The 21,957-nt window shown below is 40.7% G+C and overlaps 1 protein-coding gene across 7 annotated transcripts in view; it reads right to left on the minus strand.

Annotated features, from left to right (window-relative positions):
• Positions 1-1,896: 1,896 nt before the first annotated feature.
• The window catches only part of ZNF532 (zinc finger protein 532), a 33,075-nt gene continuing 13,014 nt past the window's right edge, over positions 1,897-21,957 (minus strand). For all 7 annotated transcript variants that reach the window (XM_041472225.1, XM_041472227.1, XM_041472224.1 and 4 more), the window contains 7 exons: positions 19,010-19,191; positions 15,973-16,149; positions 11,796-11,958; positions 8,066-8,344; positions 4,500-4,612; positions 4,013-4,160; positions 1,897-3,753 (listed from right to left, as the gene is read on the minus strand). In XM_041472225.1, the coding sequence (XP_041328159.1) occupies positions 3,259-3,753; positions 4,013-4,160; positions 4,500-4,612; positions 8,066-8,344; positions 11,796-11,958; positions 15,973-16,149; positions 19,010-19,191 (1,557 nt within the window). In that variant the 3' untranslated portion in view covers positions 1,897-3,258. The remainder of the gene's footprint in view (positions 3,754-4,012; positions 4,161-4,499; positions 4,613-8,065; positions 8,345-11,795; positions 11,959-15,972; positions 16,150-19,009; positions 19,192-21,957) is intronic.

The raw sequence follows: 21,957 nt of genomic DNA on the forward strand, positions 1-21,957 counted from the left end.
GTACTTATTTCTCATGTCAGTCCATTCCCCACTGTTCCTAGTCACCCTTCACAGAGCCTGGGCGGATAACCTTTGAGTAATAATCTGAAATTCAAATACAAATAATTGACTACTGAACTGCCCTAATATTTGAGAAAGGTTTTAAACTAAAATAGGTTCTTCTGTGTGCCGTGATTGGCCTGGCAGCTATGTGTGTATGCTAAGTGTACTGAGAAAGGTAATATTAACAGAATGAAAAGGTCGGAGTTGTATAAAAATCCTTTTAAAAGTAAATAGGCTTGCCAAACCGAATTCCCCACAGGTAGACAGAGGTTAAGAACTGAGAACATTTGGGCCTTTGGCAGGTCAAGTTGTGCATCTGTAAGTGCCCTTCAGAAATACAAAAACCAGACAAGTGTAGAGAAATACAGGGATTGTGACTGGTCAGATTTAGCTCTGGTTGTACCTCCAGGCAAGCAGGCCAAGGCTCAACAGCTCCCGAGGGATGTATCTGGGGGCACCATGCAGGGTGGGACACAGCACCTCTGTGTCATGCCTAGGCACCCCAGGGACAAGGGAGGCAGATGCACATGGTAGTCACTGCCCACATGCCCTGAGGTGAGGTGTTAAACAATATTAGCAGGTGAAAAAACAGGTTTATTGCAGCTGTGTTGGCAGGTGGACCTGAGTGTTGGTGCAGTCCTGGTTGGGCAGTTTGCAGCTGGATATTTGGGCAGAGGTCTTGGTGCACTCCCTGCCTCCTTGAAGAGCAGAAGGGATAGAATGGGAAGGCACACAACAGGAGGAGATATATAGCCTTAGTTTCTGTTGCAATTTGAGGTTGCACTGTTAAGCACCTTTGTTTCCAACCACAAGATTGGCTGCAAAATGGTGGAGTCTACACAATCTCTTTCCTAACTCTCAGAGAGATTTTATGAGGTTTAATCCATTACTCAATCCTCACAGGAAAGGGGTAAAAAAGAGGAGTATTTATGTCATCACTGACTGTTAGTGTCACATTGTTAATTAAAAGCAAACAACTCAAATGTCAGGTCTTGGACAAAATTAAGTTTAAACATTTTTTCTATAGTTTACAAGAGGAAATAATTCCTTTAGGCATGCCTACTGATATTTGTGCCTTTTCACCATATCTCACATTGCTTTAAAACCTTCTGTTCACCTCCTGCTTCTCAGGACATTGTCCTCCTGTTATGGACATAAGTCAGCTCTGACACAGAAATGTGGCTGAAACTTATGGGGCAGTTCAAGACCCTCTATCCCTTAAACCTTTCAAGAGATTCCTGGCAGGACAGTTAAATTGTTCTGCCAGTTAGACCTGAAGAGAGCCCACTGCCAAGCAGCTGGGCTGCACTCCCTGGCTGTGCAGGAGCTCCTCTGGGGACACGAGTGGCAGCGTGACAGCCTGGCACCATGATGCCATTTGCATCATCAGGTTACTTGCAAACGTAAGACAGTGAGAAGGGAAAATAAAGGAAAGTAATAGTAATAGCTGTGAAAATTGAACTTTTATTATCTGTTCACTGTATACAAAACACCATTCTGCATAGTGATAACTGATTTGTTGTACAGTTGACAGTGCACATCAACAAACAAGTGTTCAGAGGTATCCACTAAATGGGAAGGGCAGCGGTGGCAGTGATGCTGTGCCCACTGCTTGCTGTAGGATGAAGTACCTCACAAGCACTTGATATGCCAGTAATAGAAATGAGCTAACAAGCATCTACCCAGGAGCCAAATTAGGAATGAGGACGGAGAGAGCAGAACTAATGTATCTGATAAACAATTTCCAGAATGATTAAGTTTTACAGAGGTGGCTGAGAGGAGCCATATTTTTTTAATCACTTCAAATTTTAAAACTATTAGAGTTTAATGATAAATAACAGAATCTCACAAGTCTTTTGGGGCAAAATGCTCCACATTTATTTACATATGAAATGTGTTTAATACAGTCATAATGGACATAGTGTATAGTAACATCTGACAGCAGCAAGACTTTTAAGGAACTCAACAATTACTACTGTTTCTCATGCAGCTACCTATATATACACAATTAGTTTTAAAAAAAAGTACAAAATTTTTTTTGTAGGGTTACATACAAGGTATAAAATGCAAAAACAAACTAAAAATATACTCTTACAGAGAACTCTATCTGAAAGGGACAGTATGGTACCTTTTTGTACTTGTGCAAGCAAAACTAGCGGTGCTGGACAGGAGTTTGCAATGTCTGGCCGAGCTCTGCAGGGCCTGTGCTAAAGCTGCGAGCCCCAGTCCTACTCCTGGCTGGGGCTATCTCCTTCCCAGTTGTGGCTGTGTGTGACACTGAGCACCAGAACTTTTGGCATGATCATGTGGAGCTGGCAAATTCCAACCCCTGCAGCAAGGGTCAACTATTTCCTTTCAATAACCAGCAAGGAAAATACATAATGCTGTGTACTCACTTCTATATGTTTAATAAATTACATTACAAAAAACATCATCATTATAAACCTATTCCTCTAATTACATCTTATTTCTTAAATCCAGAGCAGCCCAGCCCATTTGTAACAATTTGAGCTTTGATCATAAGCACCTGGTGACCTAAAAATGTCACTTCATGATACTCAGAGTTGTGCATTTATACTCTTCAAAAGTACTTTACCATTCCAGGGGGTCTGCACCTGTTCTGGTGTTGCCACCTAAAAACCAGCACTTTATTTTACACATGCAGTGGTACTTTTGTCTTTTGTTGTAATATATTTTGTAAGAAAAAGTTTAAAAGCTTCCTTTGACATCTGGAGATCCAAGTTCTTTAGAATTTAAAATCTCCCCTTAGCTTGCTTCCTCTCTCCCCTCCTAGCACCTCCCTCCTGATGCTAATCTTCCATTAGCTAAACTTTCTTTCAGAAGCATTCAAAAACCAGTTTAAGAGAACCAAAGGAACTGCCCCGGCATTCAGAACTCTGTTTTAAAGAAACTTACTACAAAAGAACAGAAAATAACCGGAAAAAAACCCATTTTTTCCACTAGATACTGATACAAACACATAACCAAAGAGTATAAAAATTATTAGTTTAAATATATACAAACATTTTTCAACTCAAATACTGCTTCAATGGTTCTGAGGGTATAGACAATGAGGTGAAGGGGACACTTTTATGCAGAATATATTGCAACAGCCTGAACAGTACTGTTAACACTATTATACCTTGAACTTTCTGTAGCAAAAATGTCATTAGTATTCCAATGTGGAGTGAGATTTCTGCATCCCAAACAGTCTGGTCACTTGTCAGCTGAACTCATTCTTTTGGACTTGATGAAGGCCATGCCATGTGTTCTCATGTGAGTGTTTAAGGCCGCTTCAGTTTCAAAAGTCTTTGCGCACACTTTGCATCTTCTGTCTGATGCCACACTGTTGGAAGAGTCATCCTCATGGCTGGGTTTGTTTTCTTGCTGATTATCCTCCCCAGACCCATTCTGTTTTGATACTGGCTGAGGCTCCTTCAGCTTATGTACAATGAAGAGGTGTCTGGAAAGGGACACATGAGATGTGTAGCAGAGTCCACATTCCCTGCATTGGTATGAAGAGCCATCAGATTTATGCTGAGGAATATGTTCATGAAACTGGAGAAGATTTTCTGTTGTAAAGCCACAAACTGCACACTTGTGAACTTTAAAAACATTTATCTTCAGCTTCTTTAATGGCTGAGTGATTGCACCTCGTGGAGGTCTGAACTCCATTACAGGTTCTTCCAATTTACGCTTTGGACTAGGAACCTAACAAAGAGACAGAAATGGTGTATCATGTAAGCATAAATATGCAGTTCTTTTCATAACTATTTGTGACTTGCAAATGTCAGAACCTTTCCCTTGGCAAATTCTAAAACAACTCTGATAAACCATCCTTTTGGGGCTCTACTTCACAGAAGATGAGACATTTATGGCATCGAAGTACCTGTATTTATTTAAAGATCCTGAATATATACCCAAAAAAAAAATCATTCTCAGTGATTGAATGAGTCTTCTAAGTGATTACCTTTGTGTCTTCTTTTACTTCCCTTTCTTCCATATTGGTAGATTCAGTCATTTCTTTCACATCAGGGTCTTTAATGCCATGCATCAGCTGAATATGTTTTTCCAACATCAACCTCTTGGTAAAAGTACGTCTCGAATCTGGGCAGTGCCTGCAGATACGCACACACACACACACAAACATTCAAGTGTCATGCTTAACAAATGCCCTTTGTAGACTGGAAGAGTGGTTGTGTATTTGAGAGTCTCCTGAAAACCAGGTTCCCCAAAGTGGAACTGTGAACTCTCAGCTCAGCCAATTTCAGATTGTAGACTTTACACACTGCACTCTCAGGAGCCTGACATGTTTCTGCAGGCAGGATAGGTAATTGATTTGGCCTGTCCGGGGCATCTGAAAGAACGGGACCCTGGCTTTTCCACAGTTAAGGAAAGATGTTTAACTAACAATGGTTTTTGTATTCCATTTCTAAATAAATAAAACCAGAACTTACGAGCACGTATAAACCTTCCTAATGCCTTTGTGCTTGATACGATTGTGCCGACATAAACTGTGAGATGAACTGAAAGATTTGTCACATTGCCGACAAGGATGTTTCTTCATTTGCTTTTAAAAAAAGAAGAGAAAAACATTCATTAAAAAAGCTCAGTAAAAGTGGTGCATGTGTTGAACCTTCTGATAAACAGGAAAGAAACCTCACTTACCCATTTTTGGTACTGTACTTCATGTACACCCCCTCTCCAACAACACTGTACAAGTCAGAGCTGGACCCCCTCATGGGGGTCAGTGTGGCCCCCATGAGCTACACACACACACCCACACACCTGTCTCCAGCTGTAAACTGGTGTCACAGACAGTGGATGAAGAGAACTTCTTACACCAAAGAAACACGGAAGATCAGAGGACTATTTCTGGATCAATAAAGGCAGCGGGATGCTTTCCCTTCCCATCACCAAACCATGTCCTCAGCTGCTGACTAGGAGCTCCTCAGCCACATACAGAGAGTGGTGAAGAGCACAGAAGAAGGACCAAACTTGAATCTCACAGACATTGACAGGGTTCAGGAAAGTCATGACAAAATGAGCGGTATGATCTGATGCCAACTTGATGGCCATCTGTTTGGGGAATTCTGTGGGGCTGATGTTGCAGCTGGTCAAGTGGAAGGAAAAAGTAAAGGAAGAAATTGAGAAGGGCTGGAGCAGTCACACACCGTAGCTGTGTGGCACTGAGCAGAAGCATCAAGCCCGTGGTCAGAAAAGCAGGAGGAGGATGATGCTCAGCAGGACCTAGGGGCACTATGTGGGGTAGCCAGCTGTGACCCCACACTTGTTCTAAATTCCTTGGGGAGACTCAAGATAGAGACCCAAACAGGATTTTGGATGCACTAGTTTCTGCAATGGCAGCCAAACCAAAAAGAACGGAAAAATTAGTTCTGTAATGAAGTGCAGCATGACCTATTGTACAGCATCTCGTCTTGACAGAAGAGGATGATCAGTGACTAAGCTGAGTTGGTAATTCCTACTTAGAAAACATCTGCCCTTTCACAGAAACACACCTGCACACAAGTCCAAGGAGCTCAGCAGATGGCTGCCTGGTGGAAGGCAGACACACATGATCCAGTTTCACACAGGAGTTATACAGGCTTGTTAGAACCCTCCCTTGTCTGGGCTGGTAACTTTTTTTTTTGTGGCAGCACTTTTAAGATCAGGCAGAGAGTCACACCAAGGTGGCTACAAAATTTCCTACCCTACAGCTTGCTCCCTTCATCCAGGAGCCTCAGGAGAGGATCAGAAAATGTGAATCTGTCTGTCTGCATAGACAGTTCCCAGTAAGGGCTGGAACCTTAAGGATCTGTCCAAAGGGGATATACATAGCAACACCTCTCCTGTGAATACCTCTGCCTAATCCAGCCTGGGATCAGCTAGGGGTTACAGCTCTTTCACTCTGGTCCTGCAAAAGCAGAAATTAGAAGTTTGAAACTAGTATTTTCATATACCTTGCATGACAATGGATTTTGTGAATAGCACATTAATTGCTTAATTACAGTTTTAACAATCATTCCGAAAGGATCATTTCAGAGCATTTAACCCACACCTATCATTCTTAAGAAAATAAGACTGTAAATTAGCTCCTCTACTTATTAGATCCATATCACATACTTGATTATCTTATGCTCATTCCTATTCTCTCTATAGTAAAAGCTTAGTTTTTCAACATAGTCTTTTTGACAGCTAACAATTACAAAAAATTTTGTCAGGTTGGGAAGGAATGTAGCACCTGGTCTGTATCCCCCATTTCTGAAAGACATGGAATTGTATTTCTGTTCATTTTAGTATCTGTGTGCCTCATGTTATTCAAAGAACTGCTTGAATGGGGATAAAAACCAGCACCTGAATGGAAGCAATGAAAGAGGTCTTCAGGCCAGGATCTGAGTGCAACAATGATCTAATATTTCATAATAAGGGCTAATAATAAGGTTCTCTCTCTGATATTTATGTGCAATGTTACCTCAAGGTAATATTGAGGTAACATTGCACATAAATATCAGAGACAGAAAGACACAGATTTAAAGCTAATATTTAAAAAGCTTTCTTGATATGTTACTAACCTTCTTTTACATGCCTTTGGCTACTCTGCTGTGGATGGAATCAGACTGAATATCACTCTCTAGTTCACTTAAACTGACAGTTTCATTGGGAGGTTGTGCTGCTTTGTTTTTAAGAACTGGATAAATGTACAGTGCATTTGATCTTAAATGCATTTCTGATTGCCAGTAAAAGCTCTGCTGAGTTAATATTCGGGCAGCAGGAAGCTGAAGGAATGGGGTGGGAGTTACTGGAGGCAGTGATGCTGGGGTGCTATTTGCTTGAAGTTGTCCTAAGAAAATTGAAGATGATACTCAGTAGTCCAGCATTTTCAGCTTTTCTATAAAACGTTTATAAACAGAATAAAATAATTTGCAGAACAGCTTTAGAGATAATAACTGTAATAGAAACCTCTGGAAATGTGCAATCATTTATTACAGCACATTAGAATCCTGATAACTACGGATTTTCAGTTAGAGTGGTTCTCCTCCACTCAGGCAAAACCAGCCTATTATCCCTCCCAGTCCTGCTCTTTTGCTGCAGTGCAGCACAGTACATCAGTTTAGCTCCCTGGTTCCCAGCTGAGGAAAGAGTCAGAGCACTGCCACCAGCACACAGCAAAGGTGAAGACTGGCTTGGCCAGTGGCTGCCACATGTCAGCAAGGGGCTGGAGCCTGCCACAGCTAGGCAGGGTCACTGTTGCCTTCCTGCCTGCCAGTCTTTTAAATGTCTTTTAACTGAAATGCTACTGAACACAGGAAGAACATCAAACAGTCTCTCTGCTGACATGAGGATGCAACATTGCCACGTTTCACTTTCAATCCATTTTAAGTAAGATAGCTCAAATTCAGGTGCTTTAAATATAAAATTCAACTTGTTAACTCAGCTGAACTCTTAAGTGTCAGATTAGAGCAACAGTTCAACTGTGGAATGTGTCTGCCTTTAAATGAAACACCAGTTGGCACTCACTGGATGAGTAAAACATGAGTGAGTCTCCACTCCCTGAGGCTAACAGGCACTGAGCTTCAGAACAGAACAGAATCAAATTGTTTGAGCTGGAAAAGATCTTTAAGACTGAATCCAACTGTTACTCCAGCACTGCCACATTCACCACAGCACCGTAAAGAGAGGGAACTGAGAAGGCACAAAGAAGAAATAAGAACCTGGAACAGATCAGATGGCTTGGATGAAATACAGCAATATCTCTCACTCTTTCCATCTTGAAAAAATTTCGGTACTGAATGAACAAGCCTACAAATGATTTTCTCAGTAGAATGATGTAGAAACTGAAATAAACTAAGCAGACAAAGCAAAAAAGATGAAACAGATATAAGAACAATGAATAATAATACTGGGACTTAAAGGAATTATTTTCAAAAACAAATTTAGAAAAGTATTTAGAAAAAGTATTTAGAAACAAATACTTCACCTTTCAGGTTTAATTCACCTTTTTGTACTGAATATATTCCTTTACCTTTCCATGTTCTTTCCTCATGTGGGAGATGTAAACGTCTCTCTGAGTGAAGAGCCTGTCACACTCCCAACATGTCCAGCCAGGACTAGTGACTTTTTTAGGTTCTGCTTTCTTTATGGGAGAAGGAGATTTCTTCTCCAACTTTTCTGTTCCATTGACAGATTTTGTGTCTTCCTTGTTGTGACTGGCTGAGTTTTGAGTTGTGGGCTTAGTACTGAGAGGCAGATTTATCCCCAGGTTTGGTGGCCCCTCAACACTTTTCAAAGTTCCATGCATAGACTATAATAAAAGAGAGAGAAAAAGGTACAAAATTGACACAGACATACACAGCTGTACTCAACCAAAAGCCTTCAGTTACTTCTTTGGCATACTATTATCATCAGATCACATTAATAAAGAAACAGGATAAAGTAAAGGCAAGACCTAGCATGCCCTAACAATAACTGACATTGTATGTAGGTATTTTCACAAAAAAATAAGAGACTTACTTTGGAGGTTAAGTTTAAGTTGTGGTTTAGCAGGGAGGAAAAAAGGGGTCAAGAAGTACTTTATGTTAAGTTTAATTTCTTGCTTTACTTACCTGACATGTTAGTTGAACATCCTCATTCCAGACTATGAGACTGGAGTTTTCCAAGAAGGAAAGGTGTTTTTACTGACCAAATGTTGACTTAGCATATTGGTAAATAAGATAAGGCAAGTCTGGAAACATCACATGGCTATGTAATTTATTAACATTTTATGTTGAGGCTGAGATTAAGGCCAGCCTTACTCTCTAGTCAGGTTATGAGCACACTCATTTAGGGCTACCTTGCTAGGTAGTGTGGAGCAAAGTGTGTGGAGCGGACAGGGCCCCACAGCAGGTCAGATGGGTCTGAGCAGCTGTTCTCCAGCCCCTGAAGCTCCTGGGTGGGAAGCTTTCCTCAGGGACTTTTGTCTGCACTTTAAGTCAGTGGTCAGTAGAAGGGAAGAACTCGTCCGTCCCCCACTCCCCGTTTCCAGACTGGTGTAGTGCACTGGTGTGACACCTGAGCCTTCCAACAAAGTCACTTGTTCAGAAAGGGCTGGGGGGCTTCAGCTGTGTGTCTGAGTTCCATGCATGGACGTGGACACAGCAACAATGAGGAGGGTTGTGGGCCAGCAGAGATGACTGCAGCACAGAGCTAATCCACTGCTAAACAGGGACCCACAATTGAGGTCTCATGTCTGGAAGGCTGGTCTGAAGGGATGGTGTTCTGATCCTGTCACCTACTGACCCTTTCTGTAACCCTCTTGGAGGATACATTTAACCAGCCCAAATGGAATTATTTTTCCTTCAGGTAAAACCCATTCAATCCATTCTTGATTCTGGGAATACAGGAGTATCAATGTGATACTCCAGCTACAAGTTCTTTTGTAAATACTTTGGCTCTTGGGACTACCACTGGCTCTAGAGCAAATATCAACCTCATCAGTAGAACATGTTCTTTGATTTAACAGCTTTTAAACAGCAGAAAAGCCAGTAATTAACCCCCCATAACTGTTAATAAAAAGCAAAGTGCACAGGACCAACAACTAAGAACGAAGTGCAGTTGTGTAGTAAAGGAGGAGGCTGGCTTTAGTATCCAACTGCACAGGGGAGCAGGAAATGAGGTTCCTGTACTCTTAGGCAACTGAAGCTGACCTGGAGATTCCATTCCAGCCTAACCTGTCAGCATGTAAAATGTTAGTGCTCAACTTTCCAAATGTCTTGTAAATACAATACTTGAAATTTCATTTCTTATTTGAAACTACACCAAGAGCATTAAAGCATAGTATGGAGTCCCAGTGCTGGGCAAACAGGGAGCATTATACCTCCAGGCCAGGCCAGGCAAGTCCTTCACCATCTTCTGTCACTGGCTCCTGGAAATTTTCTTGTAGTGAGTCATTACAGGAAAATAAGACATACATTTTGCCATCAAGAAATACTGGCATCTGCGGGAGTTATTCTGGGTTATTTTCTGTAGCTTTAAATAATCTCCTCCTGAGCTTCCTTTTGTCCCTTTCTGTCCTACTTTCACCCAGGTCTGTCTCTGCCTTGATGGTTTATGTCTAGCCATACCAAACCATTACTTTCTGTGCAGCTGAGCTCTGCCTCTGTCTGGCACTCGTTTTCTCTCTGAGTCCTTTTGTGCTTTTATCCTCTCCCTGAATCCTTTTCTGATTTTATCTATAAGCTGTTACTGTTTTTTTCAGTCCCGCTTAACTGAATTCCAATTTACACTGCTTTGCTCCAGTCCCTACTGCTATACAGACATTCTAAATGCAAAACCTGCAATACTGCTACTGCACGTGTATTGATTAATCCTCTAATTTTAGTCTTAAAAATGTCTGAATCATTTATAGTGAATCATGCTAAAACCCCACTGGTTGAAAGTTCAAATACTGTCATGGAACACTAAAGCCAAAGAAATTAAGTAGTGCCCAAGTAACTGAGCATAACTTTGAAATGTGAGATGCTAAGCACCTCAATTTCTGTAAAGATAGCTTCTGGCCCTAACTGCAGTCAGATTGAGCTCCTGAAAGTGTTGTCTTCAGGTCTTACAGAAGTACTTGTGTACAGATATAACAATACATTTCCAGTAACATCTGAGTCAGGAAAAACTAATTACAGAAACAAGACTACATTGCAATACACAGAATTTGCCTATTTAGTAAAAAAACCCCAACCATCTGAGTAGATGAAAGGAAACAGAAATCAGAGTTTTGCATTGCTGCACGAGAGGAGCATCTACAATATCTTGCAGTAAACATGCAAGAACTAGTGCTGCTAGTTCAGAAACAAAGAAAATATCCAGTCCTTGTATTTCTGAACATCCTGGCTCAGCCTCACCCTCATCTCCTCCTCAGGTTGAAGACTGGCTTTAAGACCACCTGTTTTTTTCAAGACTTGTGATCTTATTTTCAACACTACTTCAAAGAATTCTGTGGTAACAAGTGCCATCGTTGGGACTAAAATGCAAAATGATGGTTTTAGCAGCCAAAAAGATGTCTGGTTTTCCACTCTGTGGTAGAGAAACAGTACTCAGAAATTGTGTCACTGCCAGAGAAGCGCAGTGAGCTCCACAGTCCCATTCTGTGTTCAGGCACCAGGGATTAATAAGGCAGAAAACCTTAGCTTTGGTCTGTATGACATGAGGTAACAGTCTGTGTCAAACACACAGCCAACAAATGATAGCCAGGGGGCTGCTGATCCTTCAAACCAGGACTTACAAGGATCACAGTGAATCGTTAGCTCTTAAGGGTGTTTATGAGGAAATCCACTGGAGTTTTTTTCAAAGCACACATGTTCAAGTTCATATAACACAGGTAACCTCTACATCCAGCAACATACTGCTTCCTGGTGAATTCTGAACATCAAAGGTTTGATTTTGTGATGCACTCAGTATTCTCAGCTCCTAACAATTGGAATAATACTTAGAATACTGTAAATAAAACTCAGTATTTGTTAGGATTGGACTTGCTGAGATATTCCCAGTATGCCAAAATCAACATTCTTACAGAAAAACTGACTGAGTCATCACAGATATGCTGAAGAGCAGACAAAATATAAAATTTTAATATTTGATAACAACATTCACAGATTACCCCCTCAGAACTATTAACATCTGTCTCAGCAGTCTTGTTACTCCATGCCTTTTCACAGCACGTTCTCACAGCATGTATTGCATGACAAATGGTATCGTGAAGGAAACAAGAGAAGATGCCTACACACCTTGATATGATCCATCATAAGCTGTTTCTGTGCATATAGAAGAGAACAGTCTGGACACTTGAAAACAGACACCTTCTGGTTTTCAATGTGCTGATCAAAGTGGCGATAGAGCAAAGGTTGTAGAGTAAACACAGTGTCACACATAGAGCATTTATATATTATTCTAAAAACAGAAGCACAATAAACAGTGTCAGTCATGTTGATGATCTATTTGCAAGAATCATGACGTTAACTTTTTTTCTCATCACAGATAAGATCTGACATGTTTAAGCAATCTTTTCACACTGCCTGAAAAAAGTTAAACTAATTCAACACATGCTCCAATTTCAAAATATGGGAGCAGTAGAAGCAACAGAAAAATAGAAAAAAAAATTTAAAAGTGCAAACAAGAAGCCAGAAAACAACAGCGTGTGCCAGTTACAGACACAACAACAATATCTGCTCAGGATACTCTGACAGTTTAACACCTTCAGTTTCTGAACTCACATTGTAGCTAAAGGATAATATCCCTGCTCCAGGTTACAAACCAGTATATTGTATATGCAGTATATTGTAAGGGAGTGATTCATTCAATCGTAGTTAGTAACATACTTCAAGATATATACATTTTTGGCAGTGTTCATGGCTTTGATGCTCCTGAATGCCAAACCTAGACTCCGTTAATGCCCTGAAGCTCCAACAGCGCAGGACGGGATTTCCCTGATCTGCCATTCCAAGCCTTGATGAATCTGTCACAGAAATGTAGAGACAGCACCAAATGCTTCCTTTCTTGGAACACACGTGGCTTTTGAACATAGGTCCCCCATGCTCCTGTTCTTACAGCAGTTTTCTAACCACAGATCATGAGATAACTCATGAGAGAAATCTAAGCCATGTAATCTGTAGTGTTGCAGAGAAAGTTTAGCTAAAATAAAAGAAACTCAACCACAGGTGGTCAGTACATCAACAGGCACTTCCCATCTTTAAGAGTAACTTCCACTTACAAAAAAACAACCCTCAAACCCTCCTACCTAAATCTTCTCATTAGGCACATAAATGTTCCCACTCATTTCTGTATCCCTCTAAGTAATTATCATTGATAGTACATTGTTCCAGAGCTCTAGGGATCACTCTGCACTGTGTTTTGAGATGACAAGAACATGGGCATTGCTTCCATGTCCAAGCTGTCCTGTAACTCCAAATGAAAAACAATACACTTCTTCATATTAACTGGGAAAGACTTTGTGCTATCAAGGGGTCCCAGTTTCTCACACATGCTAAGATAAATGTATTATTTTATTATTTACACAGCATCCTCTGATGATCAATGTAATATTGTCCTGCTTTCTGTGGTGAACCCTTCACTGCAGATCTGGAGATTTGTAGAACTTCTTTCTGAATTTATCGCATATAAAAACTGTAACTCTCTAAAAACACCACGAGCTGAATCTCTGTATTTTCTGTGGCAGCTAAAGTACTTTACCCTGCCTTCACAGAAGCAGAACTATCTGGTAAAGATCTGAATTTCAGACAAGTCTCTGGGCAAAGACTGTACTCACTTAAATTCATACCAACACACATCACAGTATGAATTATGACTATACACACCTGGAGTATTTCCTTCAGACACAGCAAAAACATGACTTTCAATCCTTAACAATATATATGCAACCATGTACGCTGGATTCGTTTTTTGTTTGTTTTTTTTTAATTGAAGTAGTCAGTGTTTAACATGCAACTGCCTAAAATGCTGTTCAAAGCTTAAAGGCAGTTGTGCTTCCACAGGATGTCATTTACAGGGATGCTGGAATAAGTCTGGCAGTTCATCCCATCCCATCCCATCCCATCCCATCCCATCCCATCCCATCCCATCCCATCCCATCCCATCCCACTCCCAGGCTGGTTACTCAGCACTGCTCCTGCCCCACAGTACACACCAAAGCAGGCACATGGCCTTTTCACTTCCTAAAAATCTGTTTAGCAAATTCATGTACTATCTTGGAATAAATACATGTGTTATCTCACAGGAAAATACTTTCAGTCACATAAAAGACATTTAGCATTTGGAAAGCTTCTGCACCAGAGGATAGTATTCCTCCTTCCCAAATTTTTTCTTTAAAAAAAGGAACTTGTGGGATAATACACTTTTTTACCAAGATTACCATAAATATCCATAATTTGGCTTGATAAAAAGAATTTCTCCAGCACTCAAAAAGAGATCAGCCATGAAAAATATCTTAGTGCCATTCTTAGACACTGCTTACTGAAAAAAGATCACCTCTGTGGTTTTCTGGGAAACCAGAGCTTTGAGTATGTTAGAGGATAGAGCTTCCCAGAGTTGAAAGACAAGACAGCCATCCATTTCCCTATATTAAAATAATCTTATTTCATCCCACTGAGAATCCCTGCATATAAAAATCATTTTTCATACACCAAATTATTTAGTGCATCTGTTCTGCAGCAACTGTTTGTAATGTAATTGTAAATCACACAGTTCCAAGTAAATGCTAGGGGCAGGCAGCCAGATTCCCCAGGAGCCCAGTTCCTGTAAACAGAGGAGTGTGACCTACTACGGAGTCCCTCAGAAGCCAAGGGGCACTGCTGAAGCCATGGCCAGAGTCCTTGGACTGTGCCACACCCCTGGGCTCAGGAATGAGGCTGGCAGGCTTGCAGTGGGTGCCAGTCGTGCAGCCTGGGTGCTCCATGATGCAGCACAGATAACCCAAATGGGAATGTATTGCCTCAAATACAACCTGTCAGCTCTGCTCAGAACTAGGCAAGCCAAGAACTCTGAACACTGCAAGGGCTGGAAAAATCCCACCAGTCACTCCACATGCACTGTAATTAAAACTGGCAAATTTAAAGGAAACACCACTTCTTAAGAGGAGTGCTCAACTATGGACACATAATAAAATTTCATTTCACTTTTTAATAATCAAAGTAAATTCATCAAGTAATGCAATTATAAGTGCATCTGTATGGAAAAAAATAATGCAAAATACTTAATTCATTAACCTGATCAGAAACAATTTGGCAGATCGGAGCACAGTTCACTTTTCGTATGTGTAGCATCTTATACAAACAGTGATCTTAATCTTTTAGATTTCTCTAATGAGAACTATGGGAACTTGAAAGAAGTTTTAAATGCTGGTATCTCACAGCTCCTGACTGATGACACTATCCTGAATTAAAACATGTATCATTTCCCACACAGCAGAAGTTACTTCCATTTGGTATTACACATGGCAACTTTGTTACCATTTTGCTTTGCTGGAAGTGTAAACAAAGAAAAAAAAATCTGCTGTTAGTATATTAGAAGAAACAGTGAGAAACTGAACTCTCAGGAATGCTGGTTATTACATCACATGACACATTCCATGTTCTTGAGCCTGCAGGTTGTTACCGTGCTGGTGCTCTGTGCATGCCCCAGAGAAAACAAGCAGCTCAATCCCTGTTTGCTCTCAACAGGGCACTCTAGCAGTGAGGAAGAGGCAGATGGAGGAGAAGGGGTGCTCAGAGAGGTTCACACCCAAGGGCCGGAGGAGTCTGCACACACAGACTCTGCAGCACCTGCTGCCTTCAGCAGAGCCCCGCAGTGCCCAACAGCTTTAAAAAAAGACCCTGAAGCCAAGTCCTACTTGTACCCTGTGTCACCACCTTCAGCAAACCACCATTTTTATGGGCAACTTTCCTAAGTACAGAACAAAACCACTTCTGCTTTAAGCCAGAAAGAGATTACCTATTGGAAAAAAAGCTTATATAAACACAAAAAATCACTTTTTCTCAGCTTCTCGACCACATTATGAAACTCACCACATAAGCACTGATTAGAATTAGCAGCTCTTTTTGGAATCACATTATTTTAATTCACAGTAAAAATGCAGATGAGCTAAGCAGATTAAAACATCAGAACGAGCAACACTCTGGCCACCTGTCCAAATAATTTGTGTAATTACATCTTGCAATCACTCTCTTGTAGCGTGCAGTGCTTAAAGACCTGCTAGTGCATTCAGAGAAATGTCACCTTTGCCCAATGAATAACCAGCTGAAAAGTCATGAAAGCACTACACAAATCCTACATTTCCAGCAGGCTGACAAATTGGTGCAGGTCAGAGGTGTCCTGCAAGCACAGGACAGAATGCAATTTCACAGGCCATTCAAATGCAGGCAAGCGCAGTAGAAGATGAATTTTGCTTACTTTGGTTCGCCTATCTTGATACCCGGGTGTTGCGTGTAGGCGTGGGAGTGTGTGCTGGGAGCAGATTTAAACGCCATGGGACAGATAGGACACTTGTAAAAGACTTCACAGTGACAACCTTGAATATGAGACTTGAGTGCCGCCACGTCGGAGTACACAACATTGCAGTGCACGCAGCTGCGGAGAGAGCAGAGGAGAGTCAGTGCGGCCTGCCCTGAGCAGTGCTGGACATAATCAACATGGATTTTCAAGCAAAGGGAAGAGAGAAACACGCATGGATGACAACTGGATAAAACTACATTTCTCTGTCAACTTAAACAAGCCCGTAAGAATCAACATAACCAGTGATTTGTGGATCATAAAGTAAGGGGAAAGAAATTTCACACATTGTTATTTGAAAATCTAAGAGATATAAGGTCAGAACATATTTTTATGTTATTACAATAAAACAGATAGAAGGGTGGACAGACAAATACTCTATTGATTGCAGAAAAAATGCTTAAATCCTCTGCAAATTTGGAAAGAGATTTTCCAGAACGCATTTTTATCACATGCAGGGCATTGTTTAGAGTACACCACCGCAATTTAGAAACTACCACCGAATGGAAAACCAGTAAGGAAAATATTTTCACCATTTCCCTTGTTTAGATTTAATGAAGATATACTGGTAATGATTTTCTGTATGTGTAATCAAATCAGCACTTGGATTGAAACTCAGGAAAACTAAACCAAATCCCTACTATCAGATCAATATATAATATTGGAATTCAGAAAATATTTTTCAAAAACATACTTCTGCTGTGTCGAAAATTTGTGACCTTTCTGCATCTATTCTAAAATGAAACGATTAAAAAATTGAATTAATATTAGAGCATAAGAATTTTTATACACAATGATCCCCTTTAATGCCCTACGTCTCCAGTAGCAAATGCTCCCACATCATCCCAAGAACATAGTGAAATCAGCAATTACCTGTCAAATTAGACAATTTCTTATTGATCAGTATTTTGCAGTAAGACTTTTACAAACTCTTCAAAACGTAGAAGGCCTCCATCCTTCCAGAATTTTAATTTTAGCATCCATCATGGCAGTATGATTGTTTTCATATAAATGTCAATTTAATTTTTCAATAGTTTTACTGCCCTGATGATAGCAATAAAGTAGGAAATGCATTTCTACATTGAATTCAAGGATCCCATTTTACTCTTAAAATTTATCACCCTTGAATTTTATGAAATGTCATCCATTCTTTTTTTGGGCATTTAATTTACACTCTTAATAATATTCATTGAGTTTATACCCATCTAGTCTCTGCTTACCAATGCATTCTCTAAAGCAGATTATTCTGGTCTTTTTTGGCTCTGTTAAGAGCTTCTGTGCTCATAGAGAGCTGAGCACTTCTTCACAGCCGTACACAGCGTGATGCACTCAGTAACACATCTGCTCCTGAGGTGTCCCTCTGGAGAGTGCAGTAGCATTTTCACCTCCTGTGCCATGGCTTGACTTTATTCTCTAATGGTGCCACATAACAACTGATCCCCAGCATCCACCATTGTATATTACACAGTTCCTAAGGACCGAGCTTTCCTCTTGGGGAGTATTCTTACAGCTGCTTGCTTTCACCTTGGCAGGATGCAGTGAAATTTCAGGCTGAAGTTTTCAGCTGATTCAGTGCAGACTAGTCTAAATCACTGGAGTCAAAGGGAACTTCTTGGCAGAGGCCCTGTGGAAAGCCAGGACAGGGTATGCTGCTCCTTAAGCAAAAGCACCACAGTTCTAAGGAGTGGCTGAGGAGGCTAAGGAGGGAGACAGTAACATTCCCAGAGACTGCTTTTGCTTGCCTGGGTGACTTTGGTTTAGTCTCACCAGGTCAAGAAATTGTGACATGAGATGTTTATGAGACATCTTGAAAAGTTTAGTGACTTAGATTCCCAGCGAAGGGGATTCTGCTGGTGTTACTGGGGCAGGCCAGGAGTCTTTAGAAGTGATTCCGTGTACAAACCCAAGGGGCATACATTAGAGGGAAGAGCAGTGGAGTGCAGGAAGCAGATGGAGGAAATGCAGGAAAAGACAGACTACTGCTTGAGAGAAAAGGGTAAAAGAAAAGAACGCAAAGAAATGAAAGAGCTTGGAGTTATGTCAGGCAGTGAACTCAAGCTGAAAGCAGAGGCTTGATGCAGTAAAAATGCTTTCTTCCCTTAGGGGATGGTTGCACAGCCATCCTGGAAAATGAACTGTGGCACCTTAAGGGTGGAAGGAGCTACCTGCTGTAAGATTTTTCCAGGCAGACAGGGTGAAGTGGATATGTTTTTGGAGTGCTAAGCAAAGCTCGAGGTACAGGTGGCTCTTCTGATCTCTTCCTGTGCTGCCTGCCATTCAAGTGCAAGGAAAATGCTAACAGAAAGCATTTTTTCAAGTCTTTCAAAACTAAACATTTCTATGAAATGCCTCTGCTCCCCATTTTCTCAGTGAGTTGCCATTACAGGGAAATATAAAAGTCAAAGGGAAACTGAAGAGTAACAAAGGAGAGCCAAAAGACAAGGTTGTTTGAGAAAGGCAATTTCCAAGTGATGTAAAGTGATAAAGTCAAGGAATCTTGACTTGCCACAGAAAAGAGAACAACCAGACGGGTGCAGTATGTCCATCAGCATCTCAACCATACATTCTGGAAGTACTGACAATGACTGTTCTACCAGAAAGAACAATCTAGAATTCAGGGTTTTGGAAAAACTCAAGAAGGTTTTTGAAAACCTGAAATTAAGATGAGGCATCTGAATTCTCTAGACTTTATAAACCGTGAAGTCCTGAATCTGTGTTACACTAGCTAATATTCTGATTTAATAATATACAGAAGTGGATGCCCAAAACAAAGCAGAATCCTAATGTATTTATTCCAGAATTTCAGTACTAATAGTACTGTTGCCATGACAATCTTAAACCCATGAAGCTGGTATTGTTCAAACAGTGCTTATGAAAAACCACTTTAAAAACCATAAATTATACATAAATTGACAGCAAAAGGAATCATTATACTGACCGAAACCCAACTCTTCGGGTATAATGCAGGCAGTTCTTAGTGACATGGGTCTGGAAGTGGACAGATCTGCAGATTGCTCCACATTCAGGACACGTGTATGGAGATTTATGCTGATGAATTCTCTGGTGTGATGCAAAACTGCACTGGTTAGGAAGCAGCATCTGGCAGATATTGCATGTCTTCTAAATGATAAACCAGAATAGATGAGACAAAAGGTTTGGTTCAGCTCTACATAACGTCTTGAGTCAAACACTGCAATATAGCAAATAAAGGTTAAATGTCGTAAGTGGGACGGGACCCAATGTAGTAGGCAAGTACAAACACAAGCCCTGCTGACAGAGCAGGCAGGTGCTGGTAGCCAGACTGACTGGCACTTTGGGCTACAAAGCTCCTTCCTACACCACTGACCACGGGAGATACACATGCTTTACAGAAATATTACACGGGTGCCTTCCCAGATTACCGTAATAGTGCAAGGGGCCTACATACAACTCCAGAATCAAGTTATTGCTATTGTCCCTTACAGCTTGGGACTTGTGAACCTCACCAGTGACTTGCAAAGATTCAAAATCAAACCCAAGACTCCTTCATGACATCAGTATCTTTTTGAACATGTATTTGCACATCTTTAGGAATGTTCTAAGAGTCTGGCATATGTAGTGATGTGTACACTCTGCAAGAATATTGACCAAAAAAAGATCTCCAGATCTGCATTATAAATTATTCACTAACATATGCTGAAGAAATCCTGAAATAAACGCTCTGGGAGCACTGTGGCCTGGTGTGTTTGAACACAGTCTCCATACAATGTTCTCCAGTGTCCTGACGCAGCAAAATGCAAACCATGAAATATACAGCATGTTAAGCAAAGAAAACATGCCATCACTGCAATGCAGGTTCCACTAGCATTCCTGCCAGCCCACTACAGTAGTGTTCAGCATGGGTAGATGTACTCCTCTCCTGCAAGGCTCTGCCTGAGTTCAGCTATCTACAGGGATTTCAAACCGGCATCTGCTTAGAGCCTTTGGGATGCAGCAAGGCTATACTGAGACACACAGAAATACTCACTTTTAAATGCCAAATACTTGGCCTTAATTGACTAAAGAGTGCCCAAAAGTGGGGGACTCACAGCCTCAGACTGACTAGAATTGTTTTGGGGTTTTAACTTTGTCTTAAGTTCAGATAAAGGCAAAACCCTCTGACCAGCAATAAGTGCTACATTTACTGGGCTCAGTACCATTCCCCAAATCACTCTTTGGCTACTCCTGTATTGTAATACAATACTGGAGAATCTGAAGCACTAGTTGATTACGTAAGAAAACTGAAAACCAGAACTTATTCCAGTAACAGAAACATTTGCAAGTTTCACAGTCCTTCCAAAGCCTTTGGCTTGCAGGACTTCTGAAGGAAACCGGGATGTGATGCCACAGAAGAGTCACACAACATTCCAGCCCCAGCTCAGTGATCTTCCTGATATTGCAGCAAGCTGCCAGACTCATTTGCTGACCCAACATGCTAATAATGCTTATTAGCCCCTGCTCTGCTATTTCAATGAGTACAGAAAATGTTTAATTGTAACTGACTACAGTAGAACAAGAAGCATCTACTGTGAAATTCTGACATTCAGCACGTTTGCTTACCATTTTATTTTGGGCTTAAGGTGGCATTAACTTCCAGTTCTCTCATTCCAACCCACACCAAAATAAAACACAGTTTGTGAAAATCATCACCTGCCTGCATTTAAAGTCAAAGTTTCAGAAAAAAAAAAGGGTTAGAAGGAAAAATGGTGGAGGTGGAAAATAAAGATACACACGTACGCTGAGTATGAAGGGAAATGAGCTATGTAGTTTCCATGGGAGCTATATACTCCTATCTATAACTAAGAGAAATACTAACATTCATTAGCCGAGATTTGCTACCTTTTCCCTCCAGCAAGTAGATGAGGGTTTTACTCAGCCAGAAAACCTGTCAGTGAGTCAGGATTAATGCTCCTTTAGCAGGAATATTCCTTTAGGTTAATATTCCTTTAACAGGAATATTAATGGCAATAAAACATTACAGAAAGGTAACAACTTTATAGTGAATGCATTTTCATTGATAAAATTGTTCTACCATTGCTTATTTTAAACAAAACATTCTACCTCTGTAGCAGGAGTATAAGAGCAGCTACTTACTCATTGGAAACACAAAACTATACATTTTCCATTGCAGGAGCAATTAGATGGGACACTAGAAAGAATAGTATGCTGCAAATAACCTTTTTTCCTATTACTTGTTTGCAAAATCTAAGTGTTTATTCTTTCTTCCTTCCAAAGAAAAAATACCAATCTCATCTAACTTCCCTGTCTTCTTCCCCCCATAATAATGGCAGTTTTACAGCAAAAAGACAGTGCCAAGCACTAAGAAGGAAAACAAGTCAGAGTATTTCTCATACAAGCTTCTCAAGAGGTAACATCTAATGAAAAAGCAGCAACATACTTAGTAATAAATGCCTATACAGAGCCTTTCTCCAGGAAACACTACCCCTACAGGATGCAACCAAACTCAACATAAAAAAACAGCGGCTGCTTGACATATGAAAAGGACTACAAAAATGTGTAATTAAGATGTAAAAGGATACTTCAACAAAGAACATTTAAAACTACATTTATTAAGTGTTCTTTTCAAACACAAGAACATGAAAATAGCTTATTTTCCTCCAGTGCTTTGCACCGTTTTTTTTTTTTTAAGCTGCAGCTCAGCAGAGTAGGTTTCCATGAGGAGACACAAACACCCTGACAGGCAGCAGGCAATGCCAACTGCTCCTGCAGCTCCAGGGGCTTCCCCCCTTGAATAGCAGTACCTGGGAACCCATACTTCTCTCTCCACCTCCATGCAGCTGCATTTTGATATTCTGTGAACATCACAATTGCTTTCCTTTAGTAAATTACCAGGATAAACAGCATCTA

The sequence above is a fragment of the Pyrgilauda ruficollis genome, unplaced genomic scaffold, assembly GCF_017590135.1.
Source record: "Pyrgilauda ruficollis isolate IOZ18807 unplaced genomic scaffold, ASM1759013v1 scaffold286, whole genome shotgun sequence".
In the NCBI taxonomy this organism is placed as follows: domain Eukaryota; kingdom Metazoa; phylum Chordata; class Aves; order Passeriformes; family Passeridae; genus Pyrgilauda; species Pyrgilauda ruficollis.